The sequence below is a fragment of the Mustela erminea genome, chromosome 16 (genome assembly GCF_009829155.1).
Source record: "Mustela erminea isolate mMusErm1 chromosome 16, mMusErm1.Pri, whole genome shotgun sequence".
Classification (NCBI taxonomy): Eukaryota; Metazoa; Chordata; class Mammalia; order Carnivora; family Mustelidae; genus Mustela; species Mustela erminea.
This window is the reverse complement of record NC_045629.1, coordinates 43,369,727-43,384,949: the sequence shown is the minus strand read 5'-3', so window position 1 is coordinate 43,384,949 and position 15,223 is coordinate 43,369,727. Positions and strand designations below refer to the sequence as shown.

The 15,223-nt window shown below is 41.1% G+C and overlaps 1 protein-coding gene across 6 annotated transcripts in view; it reads left to right on the top strand.

Moving 5' to 3' along the window:
* CDH17 (cadherin 17) overlaps positions 1–15,223 on the top strand; it is a 110,615-nt gene that overhangs the window by 44,508 nt on the left and 50,884 nt on the right. For 4 of the 6 annotated variants that reach the window (XM_032316530.1, XM_032316529.1, XM_032316532.1 and 1 more), the window contains exon 2: positions 12,385–12,455. In XM_032316530.1, the coding sequence (XP_032172421.1) occupies positions 12,385–12,455 (71 nt within the window). Of the gene's footprint in view, positions 1–2,532; positions 2,626–11,923; positions 12,047–12,384; positions 12,456–15,223 lie in introns of those variants that run through there. The other 2 variants (XM_032316533.1, XM_032316534.1) reach the window with 2 other exon arrangements.

Here is a 15,223-nt window from a genome sequence, read left to right as displayed (position 1 = left end):
AATTTAAGATCTTGGCTATCTTCCATCAGGAAAGGTATTATATAGGGACCTTTCTTCCTATGGATTTTCTTTTCTTTTTTAAAAATTTTATTTATTTATTTGACAGAGACACAGGGAGAGAGGGAACACAAGCAGGGGGAGTGGGAGAGGGAGAAGCAGGTTTCCACTGAGCGGGGAACTTGATAGGACCCTGGGATCCTGACCTGAGCCGAGGGCAGACACTTGAGGCCTGAGCCACCCACACGTCCGCCCCCCACCCCCCATGGATTTTCTTATTACTCACACAGAAACTAGAAGGACAATAATTGGGTGGATTCTATAGTTGTGGTGAGTATGTTGGACTTTGAATCAGACAGACCAGGACTGGAGTCCTAATTCCGTAATCACAGGCTGTGTGACTTGGGCAAAAGGTAAAACTTTTGTTTTCTCTCTATAAGATGGAATCTACTTTGTGAACATGTAAAGATTAAGTGAGAAAGCATATTTTTAAACTGATAAACCTATTACTTAGCCATCAGAAAGGACGAATACCCATCATTTGCATCGACATGGATGGGACTGGAGGGGATTATGCTGAGTGAAATAAGTCGAGCAAAGAAAGTCAATTATCATATGGTTTCACTTATATGTGGAGCATAAGGAATAGCATGGAAGACATTAGGAGAAGGAAGTGAAAATGAAGAAGGTGGGGAATTCAGAGGAGGAGATGAACCATGAGAGACTATGGACCCCGGGAAACAAACTGAGGGTTTCAGGGAGGAGGCGGTGGGGGGACCGGTTAGCCCGGAGATGGGTTTCACGGAACACTGGGTGTTGTGGGCTAATGATGAATCATGGAGCACTACATCGGGAACTAATGAAGTACTGTACGGTGACTAACACAATATAATAATAAAAAACAAACAAACTGATAAACCAATATGCCATGAGCATAGTTGTATTATTATTGCTGAGAAAGGATGACTAAAAGTGATACATATATATACTTTAAAAAAACACTTTCTAATGGGGCACTGAGTGGTTTAATTGGTTAAGCATCTGCCTTTGACTCAGGTCATGATCCCACCTCCTGCGCGATCAAGCCCCCGTCTTCCCTCCTCCATTGTGCTCCCTGCTTCTCCCCCCTGCCTCCCCCACCCCTGCTCCTGCATATGCATGCTCTTTCTTTCTCTCAAGTAAACAAATAGAATCTTTAGAAACCACATTATAGATTTAAAAGTTTTTTTTTACATACATTATTTAAAAGTTTCTAAAGAAGCAAACTCCTTTTAGAGCAGTGCTGGTGAGAGTCTTGTCATTGATTTCAGGAAGTGAAACATACAAGGGAAGATACTTGATTTTACAGAGCGAGGTCATTTTATTTAACTAACGGGTGGGCCGAGGTGTTGTGAATTTGCGAAGTGCCTAGCTTCAGCTGATCTCATTTCCTTATACAGTTATGTTGGCTGTGAGACAAAGGAGAAGGATTTTTCCTAGACCTGTGATCCACTGAGTAGGCTAAACCATTGGCATATGAGGAGATGGTTTCCCTTTTGAAGTTCTCAAGATAAATGAGGCTTAGAGCCCTCTGGGCTTCTTAAGAGATTCGAGAAGCAAGTCCATCTAGACAGCTGGTTGTGCTCTTGCTCTTTCCCTGCGTTATGCACACCTAGACACAAATGGAAAGCACAACACAGCTCAGGAGAAGCCCAGAAGTGAGTATCAGAAGGTCAACAGAATCGGGATCAAGAGTGACACATTTGACACAAAAGTGACATTGATTCTCCAATGTGAATTTCCAGAGTGACTGAACGATGGAAATCAGAAGTCAGTCTAAAGGACAACCTGACTTAAGAAATCTAGGGCTATTGGATTTTATTGTTTAATTGCAAACCTCATTATAAGTGAAAGAAATAACTTGCTTTATAGGCAAATCTCTTCTCAGAATTGTGAAGAGAATTGTGAAGGACTTGTTTGTGTTTGGCAGCGGGGGAGACGACTACTGGTCGTTTCATGCAGACTTTGAAGAGGACCCTTGAATTTCAGAAGCAGGCACTGCCAGATTACATCTTTGGCTACACCTTCTGAGTTCTTTCTTTCTTTCTCTTCGGGCTGGTTATCAGTGACTGCTTCATTGCTCAGAAGTAACGCCCTGCACTCTGTGTTTGAGATGGAATTTACAAATATTTGTTAATTGTGTCTTCTAGGCAGACACTATGCTAAATGTCAGGTGTATAAAATATGGCAAAGCTGTCTTGATGTCATGGAGCGCAAACTCCAGGGGCAGTTGGATCCATAGAAAGTTTGTCCACTTAAATTTCTTTTTGTCTCTAATTTATTACTCTGCATTCAAAAATTCAGACACCTGCTTGGAGATGTATTGGGTGTGGAATGGCTTCTTTTGGTACAAACCCACTTCTTTTCTGTAGTGAATATAATGATAACTTTTATGACAGCTGATGGCTCCTGAGAATCAATAAAGCCAGTTGATGGTTAATGTTTGACCGAAGGTGAGGGGAGAGGCTGGGCCAACAGCTGTGCACAGGGAGTGTTCTCCGGGGAGATTCTCAAGCCCCAGCAAGAGTCTCAACAGCTGAATGGAAGAAAATAACTTTTAAAACCATTTTGTTATTTACTTACAGAAAGGTAAGTGTCGGCATGTCTTAACTATGTTGTTAAGGTACTTCTTCAAGAATGACAAAATAGATGGTGAAGGCAGAGTACTTAAGAAGTTGCTGGATAAATTTATTTCCTCGAAGGGTGCTATGTGACTGCGAAGGGAAGGATAGTTTATTCTTGGTGTGACAAGTTTTACCTATGGAGCACAGTATCTTTTTTGGTTTCTTTTCACTAGTCTTCCCAATTTATAAATTTATTTAATGAAATGGCTTCTTGGATCAAGGTTGACAGTGGGATTAAAGGAAAGATGGAATTTGGGGATGTTGAAATGAGTGTTACATCCATTCCTTGCTATTAAAATCTAGAAGTGCCTAGTGCTAAGATGCCCTGGGGCCCTGGATTCTAGAAATCAGAGCTGGAATCTCATTCCTACAAAGTGTCATCTCTCAGATGTGGTATTCAACAAATGAGCATTCTATCTACTTCTCAGAGAATGCGATACAATTTAGGGTTGTTAGGACTGTCTCGGACTCAATGGGGGAGGGGAAATGCATAGGAGAAAAGAAACCCTTTCTTTAAAGTACTGGATGTAAGAACTGAAACCAGAGAGATAGACCTGCCTTCCTACTTGGGAGAGCAAAACTTGCTGTGTGTGTTGGTCAGCTTTTGGTGGATATTCCATCCACTGACAAGTGATCATTTTGAGATGTCAAGTTGTGTATAGCTCATTGTGTCTTCAAAGCTCCAGCTTCTGCCTCGGTCTTGGTTGTTTATTTATTATGGGTGACCTTTTGGAGACAGATGCTCTCTGCCATGGGGTGGGGGGTTCCTCAGCTGTAGATTGGAAGGATGATGCATTCTTTCAAATTTTCTTGATTTAATTTTCTTTAAAAACTTAGATGGCATGTGAAAAATAGTTTAAAAGAAAAAGAAAACACATTTAGGTGACAAGGAAAATGGACAATATTCAGCTCTCACCAGGAAATGAAGTATCTTTTGCTGAGTGAGGGTTTATTGCAGACTTCAGGGTGTAGAGTTTATGAGTCTTCAGGGTTGGGCAGATGGGTTAGGCCAGTTTCATCATTTAGTGGCCAGTGGACACTGAATTGCTTAAGCTCCCTGGACCTTAATTTTCTCATCTATGAAATGGAGATACTTGCCTAACCAAGCAGTTATGAGAATAAATTAAATATGCTTGTAAAAAGTTCAGTATATTGCTTTCATGGGGTAGATGTTCAATGAATGTTAGCTCCCCTCACCTTTAGAAAGTTCAAGTGTTAGGGGTGCATGGGTGGCTCAGTTGGCGAAGCGTCAGACTCTTGATTTCAGCTCAGGTCATGATCTCAGAGTCATGAGGAGATGGAGATTTTGTTTTCTCCAGCTTACATTGTTGTAAGAATTCAATATATAATACATATAACATAGAAAATATGTGTTAATTTGACTAGTTATGTTATCAGTAAGGCTTCCTGTCAATCGTAGACTATTAGATGTTAAGATTTTGGAGAGTCAGAAGTATATGCAGACTTTTGAGTGCACAGGGGTTTAGTGCCCCTAACTCGTGAGTTGTATAAGGGTCAACTGGATAAGTCCTCTGATGAGGTGTGGGTGTGGCGTCCTTTGAAACTTACCTAGATGACTCCTGGGAAAAGTCATTGCTGTTCAAGATGAGGGTTGCATTTCCTGTTCCTCCTCCCTTCTTCCTCTTTTTTTTTTTTTGAAGATATTTTTCATTTACTTTAGAAAGCCAGAGAGAGCATGCTTGTGAATGAGAGTTGAGGCAGAGGGAGAAGATGGGAATCCTCAAGCAGACTTCCTGCAAAATTAGGAGCTCAACAAACTCCAGGACCATGAGATCATGATCTGAGCTGAAACCAAGAGTGGGATGCTCAACTGACTGAGCCACCTGGGCACCCATTTTTCCTCTCTTTTATAAAAAGCAAAATATATGCAGGCAGAAACTAAACTTCCTAATCTGTTGTCAAAAGAACTTTCTGGGAAAGAGAATGTGCTCCCACTTTTCTTCCATGTTAAGAGAGATGACTCTGAGACAGAAAGCTGAGCATGAATCATCGTGTCCCTTTCTCCAAAGGCCTATATACAGGTGCTTAAATGGGTCTTAGTTTACATGGATAGGCATATATAGATTTAATTTTTGGCATAAGATTGGATTCATTCAGAAATCTCTTATCTCAAACTTAGACTGGGGCTCATTCTGTGGTCTACTCATTGATTCAACAAGAGAAAGGTACCTCAGTTTATTACAGAAATATCTATCTATCTATTTGTTACTTGTGAGAACAAACAGAAATGTTTATGGAGGTACACTAAATATTAATGTAATAAAAACATATATACTTAATGGTTGAAGTTGATTTTTCACTTAAGCATATATAACAGCCCAAGATCTACCTGGTTATTGTGTATATGGCACAAAGAAAACTCAATTTCTCTTAAAAGATTCTGGAAGACTCACATACTGTGAATCCTCTCATCCATGATAGTCTGAATAAATAACTTCTTACCACACTTTAATTATCTTCAAACATTAAGACTTGTGTTCTTGCAAAAGACAAAGAGCAGTCAAAATGGTAGATTTGCGCCCTTCAAGAATGTTTAAACTAAGGATGAGCACCTCTTCCTCAGAGGAGCGTTCTGTGCTTGGTTTCTGCAGTCAGACTGACACCCTGTCCTCAAAGTCTCTGAGCTCAGTTTCCTTTCTGTAGGATGACAACAGTACATACCTTACAGGACTGTTGTACTGTTTAAATGAAATAAGTTGTCCAAGGTGCTTAACTTGGTACATGCTCATAAAATACTAGCTAATTAAAAATTTTTTTTTCAACTATACAAAGCTAAGTCATGAGTGAAGTATCATAGGGGCATGGTGTTCTTTATGGAGATAGGATTAAATTTATATTTCTTTGATTCTCTTGCCCATCCCAGTAGTCAGTTGTGATCTAACTACAGAGATTGGAAACTGAACCTGTCACACTGCACGACTGCACATTTTTGTCAGGAGAATCCTTGTCTCTGGGCTACTTTATAAATGAGCTAGTATTACAGCAAGTGTCTGGGGATTTTGTTTTGTTTTGTTTTTAATCTCTGTATCTAAACCTGATGGGATGAAATCTAATTCAGATTCACCTCATACTGATTTTCTAAGGACAGAATGTGTGATTTTATTATCTTGACAAAATGCTGATCTGTATGCTTTATAAGTCAAAATAACTATTGTATAATACATGAGGAAACCCTTTGTAAAAAATAATTAAGCCATCTTTTATGAGAAATAGTAATTCCCGTCTTCCTCTTTAGGCCAGGGAAGGCCCTTATGATGCTCTGACGTGTGGAGGAAAGCAAATTCTTCCCTCGCTTCCTCCTGGGGTTTCTGAGGTGTAAATCTGGACACCAGAGGGAATTCAGCACTGACATCCTTGCTGCCAGGCTGCTTGAGATGTCAGGGAAACACCACCCCTAGATAGCTACCTAGTCCCATGAGGGCACCTCCTTCCCTTGACCTCCCCCAACTATCATTTTGTTCAGGGTTGGGCACTCTGTGTGGTTCTGAGGGGAGCTTCCCCTTCCCTCACTCACTTCCAGGGAGTGTTGGGTGGAATGAAATCTAGCCAGGAATAAGCTTAAACACAGGTCTCAAAATATTCCTTAGATCTCCTTTTTTTCTTTAATAAGAATAATTATGGTAGTAATTTGTACTTAAATTGATCATATAGATTTAAAACTTTATAAGTCCTGTTGGTGAGGGGGCCTGCATGTAACTCTCATGAGCTTGTTCATCTGACCTTGAACCTATCGATACAACAAATAATCACCCTCAGTTCTGTATGTGTGTAAATCCAGATTTGCATATACCAAAAAACTGGCACATCTGTATTACAAAAGCTTAGTGAGAGACTTACATTTATGTGTTGGGGTGGGGGACCCCCTTCCCTACTTGTCTTCCTTTCTCCAAAACCAGTCTGAAATGTAAGACAGCAGCCTTGCTTTTATGCCTGCCTGTTTATTTCTAGCTTATTAATGGCCACTTTAATTGGGTCTCTAATTTGTCAAGAGTGCAAATCGGTCAGATCTTCCTGTGATTTTTCTAAACCGTAAGAGATGTAATTGGTGCCAGAGATTTGCGAGTGAGACCCAAAAGATAGGCATGATTGATTTGAACATTACTTGATGAACAACGGTGTGAGCAGGCTTTTTAATCTGATCTTTATTCCTATCTGGCCTTGCTTTATAATTTATGCTGATGTTAGCAATATACAGTGCAGAGGTACAATAAAGGGTGCACAGGGTATGTAGTGTTGTTTGGTCCTGGTGGTATTATGAATTCTAGTCACATCCCCTCCTGCCCACATCACCTATGATATTTGAAAACAAATTTTCTAGCCCTGTCCTCCTGCACCTTCTTTGTTCTTTGGAAATGCATAGTTCAACCTTCGAGCAGGGTAAATTACTTGAATTCAAAGCCCTTAATGCCTTCTATTTTTTTTTTTTTAAAGGATGAGAGATGACTACGTCTTTTTAAGGTTTGCCTATCATTGAGCTTTTTGCAACGGGGAGAAAAAAAATCAATGCTTGTGTGTTGAGTTATTGAAGGTTTAGAGACCTGGGATGTAGGAATTCCATGTCCTTACTCAGATAAATGGGGAAATGACTAGAGTGTCTAAGAATGCCTCTTGGAGGAATTGGAACCCAGCAGGAGAATTAATCAAGCTTTGAGGGGACCCCTGAGATGCCATGGGCACTGCATGTGTGATAACTGAACACAGGCCTGTCTCTGGCCACCTCTATCCTGCAAGGGCGGTGCCTTGCTCACTCAAAACCAGACTTCCTTGGGGTAAGAGTTCGCTAGGGCTGGCATAACAAAGTACCACAGGTGGGGGTGGCTTGAACAACAAGAATATGTTGTCTCACAGTTCTGGAGGCCAGACGGCCAAAGTCAAGGTGTTATGTTCTGGGGGTTATGAGGGTCTGTTTGTGGCCCCTCCATTCTGCTTATAGATGGCCGTCTTCCCCCATGGGTCCACATTGTCTTCCCTCCCGGTGTGTCTCTGTGTCCAAATTTCTCCTCCTCAGTGGGGAGTCGGTTTGTCTCTCTCCCTCTGCCCCACTGTTCATGCTCTCTCTCTCTTTCAAATCAGTCAATCAAACCTTTTAAAAAAATGGGTTTCCTGGGTGGCTCAGTTGTTGAAACACTTGGCTCTTGATTTCTGCTCAGGTCATGATCCCAGAGTCGTGAAACTAAGCCCTATGTTGGGCTCCACGCTGAGTGTGGAGTCTGCTTGAGATCCTCTCCCTCCTTCTCCCTCTGCTTCTCCTCTACTCACATTCTCTCTCCTTAAAGAAAAAAAAAAAACACCAGAAAGAAAAAAAAAGAAAGAAAAAAGAGAAATTTTTTGAATTTTTGGAAGGTGTGTAATGGATAAAGTGATACCAGATGTCTTGTTATTTTTATGAATAAGAGCACAGGTGTAGAACTAGCCAGGCAAATTTCTCAACTTCTTTGATCCTCACCTTTTGATTTTTGCTCTCTAAGAGGCAGATGTTTCCATAGTCCCTGGTTCATAGGGTTTTCATGAGAAATCAGTAAGGTAACACACAGAGAAGTCGCAGCAGGTGCCAGGCAAGTCGTTTTTAGTAAGTGTGAGCTGCTTCTGTGCTGTTGTTCAGGCTGGACCCAGATGCAGGGTGCGGGGAGATGTGTGTTTTGTGGGCTGTGGTGAATCAGGGCATCAGCCCGAAGCAGCAAGGCCAGCAGCCCTGACTGTGTATTTGTCAGTGGTCCACGGTTAAAAGCAAGTGCTGGTGGCTTTTCAAAATTCCTTCCCCACCCCCCAAAAAACCTTTGACCTGTGTTGCTAAGGATGTGCTTGGCCTCTCAGATAGTTGCCATAGAAACTGTCTGAATTCAGTCCTTGTGCCTCAGGGAAACCCCAACAAATAACACAAATTCCTAGCAGATGGTTGTATCAACCATTTCAGGGAGTTCAGATAAAACGTCACTCCATTATCTAGAAACGTGCTCCAGTCCTTTTCCAAGTGGTGCTGGGGACGAAATCCACCAAGTGTGTGTGGCTTGGTCGTTTTAGGAGGTTTCAGTTGTAAGCTGTGCTTTCCCTCCAGCAATACTAGGATCCAGGATGTGACACCCATTAGTGGAATGATGTCCATGCAAAGAGGAAATAGAGGCAAGGCCTGTCTAAGAGGCTAAAATTCCCTTCAGGCATAATCCCCGCATTAGTGTGGTTTGCCCGTATGCCTGGAGATGAAGGCTTTGCCTCACTGCTTCACTGGGCCATGAGGACATTGCCGTGAAGGCTGCTTCTTGGGTTGTCTCATTGTCAGGGCCACCGACAGCCAGGGACTGTGGAGGAGACATTCCGTAGGACAATGTTCAAAGTTCTGGCGAAGCACATGGGGGTGGCAGAATGAATTTTTATTTAACAAACACTGTTCCAAACAGGAACTCATTGAACCCCATAAATCTCACAGGGAGGCACCCTGATCATCCCTGCTTAAGGATGAGCAGATACAAGTCTGTGAGGGAGCCAGCTGGTCGAACTCCGGGGTCCGTGCTCCCAACAGTGGTTCTGTGCTGTAGAATGGTCTGCACATGAATCAAGGAAGCCTAGGTATGGAGGTGGAAAAAGCAATCACCACCATTTCCCCCTGGAAACCTCTCTGTGAGGGATGAGACTAACTGTAAATGACCAAATAAAGGAGAAGTGCATTGCTATGTTCACTTTTCTGATTCCTTAAAACATCCCAGATGGTGGCCTGAGCATCTGACTAAAATAAGGCATTCGTTTTATTTGTATGTGTTTTTCTATCGTTCAGTGTATATGTCTTTGGGATATTAAAAGCACTGAAAAATCAGTTCCAGGAGAGATGATATGTATCAACCAGTTCTTAACCTGTTAACTGCACAGAAATCTGTTAGTGTATTTAAAAGAGAAGCGACCCTTTTCATCGACAATAAAAATCTGTGACTTTGCATCAAAACAAATCTTTAAATCTCAAATTAGTTTCCTTGAACATTTTATGTTTATTCTGGAAGCTCTTAAAGATTGGGTAAATCCATAGGCTATCTCTGTTAGATAATTAAAATGTTTTAGAATTTAACAAACATCTGTGAGGGCTTAATATACGCAAGGCATCGCATGACAAGCTGTGAGAGGGTCAAAAAACTTTTTAAAATAAGGCCTCTGCCTTGAAGGATTTTGCTTTCTAGCACAGGTGATAACACAGATACATAAATAAATGTTTTTTAAAAAATGCCGGTATGAGGGGCTTCGAGAGGAAGACCCTTGTGGCTGGAAATCAGCAAAGATTTCATGAAGGAAGTAGGATTTGGTTTCTAACTCCTTGAAGGCAGACTCTGTATGCCTTATTTGGTTATCCCACGGCTTAGCACAGAGAAGCTTTTTATAATAATTCAATGATTTGAAATCAACGAACAAGTTGTTGGACCCAGGAGGTAAGGTATGACAAGTAGTACGCATAGAAGTGAGGAGGGACAAGCTCAGTCCAACTTCCTGATGCAAATATTGATGGTGCATCTCTTCCAGCTGGCCCTGTGCTGGGTGGGGTAGGCAGCAAGTGTCAAAGCAGGGAGACAGGAAGGCTCAGGGTGCAGAGTCCATCTGGGTAGACTGAGCTACTGAGCGCGGGGAGGGAGTGGAAGACTGGAAGAGTAAGTTGGGGACCAGTATTTGAAAGCTTAAGAAGAATGAGCCCCAAATGTGCCATGAAGTGTCTCTATTCCTACTTCTCTTGGAAGCTAATCACGTGCATTTTGCAAGGTCAAAACAAACAAAACAAAAACAAGTTAGACTGAATAATTTCTTCATTTACATATTTCGTATTGCAGTATGCTAGAGCCTGGCATTGTTATTTATTTCCATGTGTCTCCCTACCACATCAGCCGTCGAAAGCAGTAGAAAAATGTCTTGTTTGTGTTGAAGATAATGAGCCAATTCTAAAATGATATTTGAACACAACAACCAAATTAATTCTGTTGCAAAAGCTAATTTCTAAACATTCACAGAATTTATGAATCTGACTGTCCTTAAGGATTTTAACCCTAGCTCTTCCTTAAAATATTTAGAGAACCTTGGGAAAGGATGCTTCATAGACTTAGCAGGTAGAAGCAATATATACATTTTACATATCTGTTTCTCTGTGCCTACATCCATATCTCTGCAGCTCCCACACTATGTACAGTAGCATAGAAAGAGTTCAAAGAGGTTTGGGTCTTTGGGATCTGACAGGTCTGGCTGGAAGCAAGACAAGGTCCCTGCCTACTTAGGTACTGGGTGAATCACTTAACCTTGAACCTCCATGTCCCTCTGTATAAAATAAGTATAACATTTCCTAACTCATTGTTTCTGTGAGAAACTGACACATTTATTATTGAGCAATTGGTATGTATTTTCTGTTTGAGGAAACTGAGGCACGGGGAAATTAAGTGGTATAACCATGGCAGCACAGCTAGTGAAAGGCAGAGCTGGGTTTCTGGTCCAGGCTTTCTGACTCAGAATCCACTGACCATATACTATTTGCAAAGGCCCCTCCCCATATCTATCTCATAGCTGATACTTAATAAATGCTTTATTTCTATCTTTATCTCCTAGGGCATTTGTGGCATTTGTGCAGCTAAAACAGGATGAACTTTTTCAAGTACAAATATAAGCTATCCAAATGCAAAGAATTAAAAAAATTTCAAGGGCTACATTTTTAGAGTGGTTTGAATTTCAGTAACCATTTACCACTTTTTCATGCTGATTTTATCAATAAGTTAAAGGAGGGCATATTTTGCATGGGGCACTGGGTGTTATACACAGATAATGAATCTTGGAACACTACATCAAAAGCTAATGATGTATAGTGACTAATAAAACATAATAAAAAAAAATTCAATGTAGAAAAATGTAAAAAAAAAGAAAGAAAAAGATGAAACAGGATTGTCCTTAATCCCTAGAGATAATGAAGTGATTGGAATTTTAGTGAAATGAGTGCATTTCTCATTTTGTCGATTTTTGGTATTGTTTTGGCAGTCCAGTATCATGACAGGCAATAACCTTGCTTTATAGGCCATGTAGAAAATTTATATCAGAGCTTAAAATCAGTTAGTCATGAGGTATCTCAGGGTGAAAGTTGTAATTTCTAAAAACCGTGAAGCCTCAAGAAAGAAAAAAATAATACCGAGCAGAAAAGAATAAGGACAGAATTTGGATTCTTATTTGGTTATTTGGTTGTTTTTGGAGTATACAAAGTGCGCTTTTTCCTTAGGGGTATTGCCTAGTTAACAACAATGTTTAGAAGACCAAAGTCTGGCTGGTGAGTCTTTGAATGAAGGACTCTGAACATTCTTGGGTTCTTTCTACTTGAGGAATCTCATGTATTTGCAGCTTTGCATCAGAACCTCTAAAATGTTAATATCTAGTTATTCTGGCATTTGCCAAAACACATTAGTTCTCATGTGTATAATAAAAGTAAAGACTTTACTTCTTTTCTATCATTTAAGACCTGTAAATGGAGAAGATTATAATAAAGTGAAGCAGTTAAAGAAATGGAATTACCATGAGCTTCCTTTGAGACTTGTGGGTTCCTGTGCATGAGGTATCGTGAAGCTTCTGGAAGACTGGGTTATTCCCTAAAAAGAAGAAGCTGTCTTATAACTGGATATTGTCCAGTGATCCTTTCTGGCTGGAAAGATGTGATTTTAACAGACTAGTAACTAATTGCTTTTAATCTCTGGTTTATTCACAGGAGTTTCAGTACAGAAAACCACAATGATGCAAGCCCAACTGAATTGCCTGTGTCTCCTTATGCTTTATTTGGTAAGATGTTCGTTATTTAGTTACTAGAGTATTTTCTGATGTTTTCTATCTCATATCAGGGAAACAATAATTATTATGACTTAAAAAAAGTCTGTCAAAATTAAATTGTATACAAAGGACCCGTAGTTTGTCCTAATGTGGTATTTACAGTGAAATGGCTACAAGTCATATGTCTATCCTTCAACCAGGGCGGTACTTTTTCTCAGCTCTTAAAAGCCAGTACCATTTAATGGGCCAGATTTAAAACAAATCTAAATCATACTTAGACCTTCATGTACAGCTGAGAGAACTAGAAAGAAAAGTATACTGAAGCATAAATTAGTATTTGTATAAGTGTATTTGTATATATAGTCTGTGTATGTATGTGTATATTAGTTTATTTCCCTTAATCTTGGCTTTTTTTTTTTTTTTTTACTTTGACCATGAAAAAGTACCACTGAAATATTAAGAAAAGCATTTTCTCTATTTCCAACCCTGTTCTGCTCTGTGCTTTTCTTCCCATATATGGTTTGGAGTTTTCTGGTCAGAGTTGTCTTTAGCCGTTTGTGGAGCCAACCCTCTCAATGACAGGCTTCTACAGGTTAGAGCTGGATGGAACCTGGAGAGACCCAGCCCTCAATCTTGGGTAGATAGTGAGGTGCCAACTTTGTTTTATTCATCAGGCTCACAAAGATCATATACTTGCCCAACAATCCATTGTGTTATGAAGCAAGCTTATGGGGAAGGATTTGGTTCTCTTAGAAGGAAGTTACTAGATCCTCACATCTCAAATCATGGCTCCTTTCTTCTGGGACCCCAAAATAACATTGAATTCTGAGTTCCTGAGAGCCCTCTAGAGCCCTCGCTGTTTAGAATATTTATAGAATGAAATAGAGCCAATCTCATAAACCTAGCAGAGCCTTCCTCCTGGGGATGGGGCAGGGAGCTACAGTTCACATTTTATGAACAAAGTGCCTCCGCACAGACCTGGGGCTCAAAGCTTGTCACTAGGACTGTATAAGGATGAGGTCAAACATCCCCTCTTGACTTCTCTCCCTTCTCATCCCTCAAATGTCCTTTCCTATCTGTATTATCACAGCGTAGTAGTGAAGTCAGTCCTGGGTACAAAACGGACACTGCCACTTCCCATGATAGGAGCTTGGGTGAGTAACTTAAGCTCTGAACCTCAGTTTTCTGCCCTGTGAAATGAATCTAATAAGAGTACTTGCCTTATTGGTTGTTGTGGCAATTAAATGAGACAATGCATTTATAAAGCCCTTGGATCAGTAGCAGGCACAGTCTAAGCACTGGAAAAATATTGACTATTATTATTATTGGCTGTTACTATTATTACTATAGCATTTTACCTTTATTTTTTTTTTAAAGTAGACTTCACACCCAGCATGGAGCCCAATGGGGACTTGAACTCATGACTTTGAAATCAAGATCTGAGCGGAGATCAAAAGTCAAACACTTAACTGACTGAGTCACCCAAGTCCCCCGTACTGCAGCATTTTAAATAGTCAGTGTCTACACTCATATGGACTTTGACTTCCATGAGGAGGACTATCTTTTCATCATGTTTTGTAGCCTCATTACATAGCACCATGCCAGGGGTAGGGTAGAAATTCAATACATAATTATGGACTTATATTAGGAAACAATGAGATCTAGGAGAAGATTCTGTCACAATAATTTGATATTAGTGGGCTTATCTTGTCTGAGAATGGGACATGCGTGTTTTTTTTTTCCTGAATGAAAGATGGGATGTGATTTTTCCTTTTCTCTAATCTCAACGCAGTGGGACTTCTACCCAGAGAAAGAAATAGTGTCCAAAGCCCCGCTGGCAGCAAGAGCCTTTCCCCGGACATAGCCATGTGCGCATATGTGTCTGGTGGTGGGAAGTGGGGGGGGGGTGCTAGCTGTGGGGTGGGATCATAGGGGCATTAGGATGGAGTCACTTCTCTCTCCTGCCTCCACTCATCCCCGCTTCCAAGCCCTCTCATATGAAGACCGGAAGTCTAGTTGGAGCTTTCCTTCAGCATAAGGCTTTATTCAGCAGAGATAGCGATGTAAAATGATTGCCAGTCTTTTATCCCATACTCCCAGTGTCTCTCCTGTTCTTTTCTGAGCACTGGTTTCCACAGGGGTGAGAAACACTGCATGAATATATTGCAAGGGCACTAAAGAGAAAGCGAGTGAGTGATCTGGGCTTGGGAAAGGGTGCTGAATAGGGAGGCAGAGAAACCCAGGAGAAGCCACCTACTTTAGAGTTTTGCCTGGGACTATACTTTTTCTAGAAGGAAGAAGAGTTTGGTGGCATAAATACTTTCTAATCCCTGCAGAGAAGTCTTGCTGGAGAGTGTGATGAGGACGGCTACCAGACAGGCAGCTCTGGCAGCCGCGTGTGTCCTTTGCCGGCCAGGAAAGCAGGGTAACAGTGTGGCTCAGAGTTGGGGCTTGGTGGTTCAGCAGAGCTGGTTTCATCCCACATTATCTGTCTCTGCTGTGGGACTTCTCTGGAGATACTCAGAATCGGAAGAAACGATATGTGTGTGTGTGGCGGGGGTGGGGGGGTTGTCTAGCCGCATAACTGTTGCACAGGAACCATTAAGAAGTGTCCGTTCCATTCCCTTGCCTTCCTCCGATCTCTTTGTGCAAGATGGTGGGCATTATCCCTCCAGCTCCTGCACAGACCCTCTTTTTCTTTCACAAGCTCCCCCCACACCATCCTTCCCAGTTCTGGCAGTATGACTTGATGACTCATGACACACGCAGGCGCAGTTTGA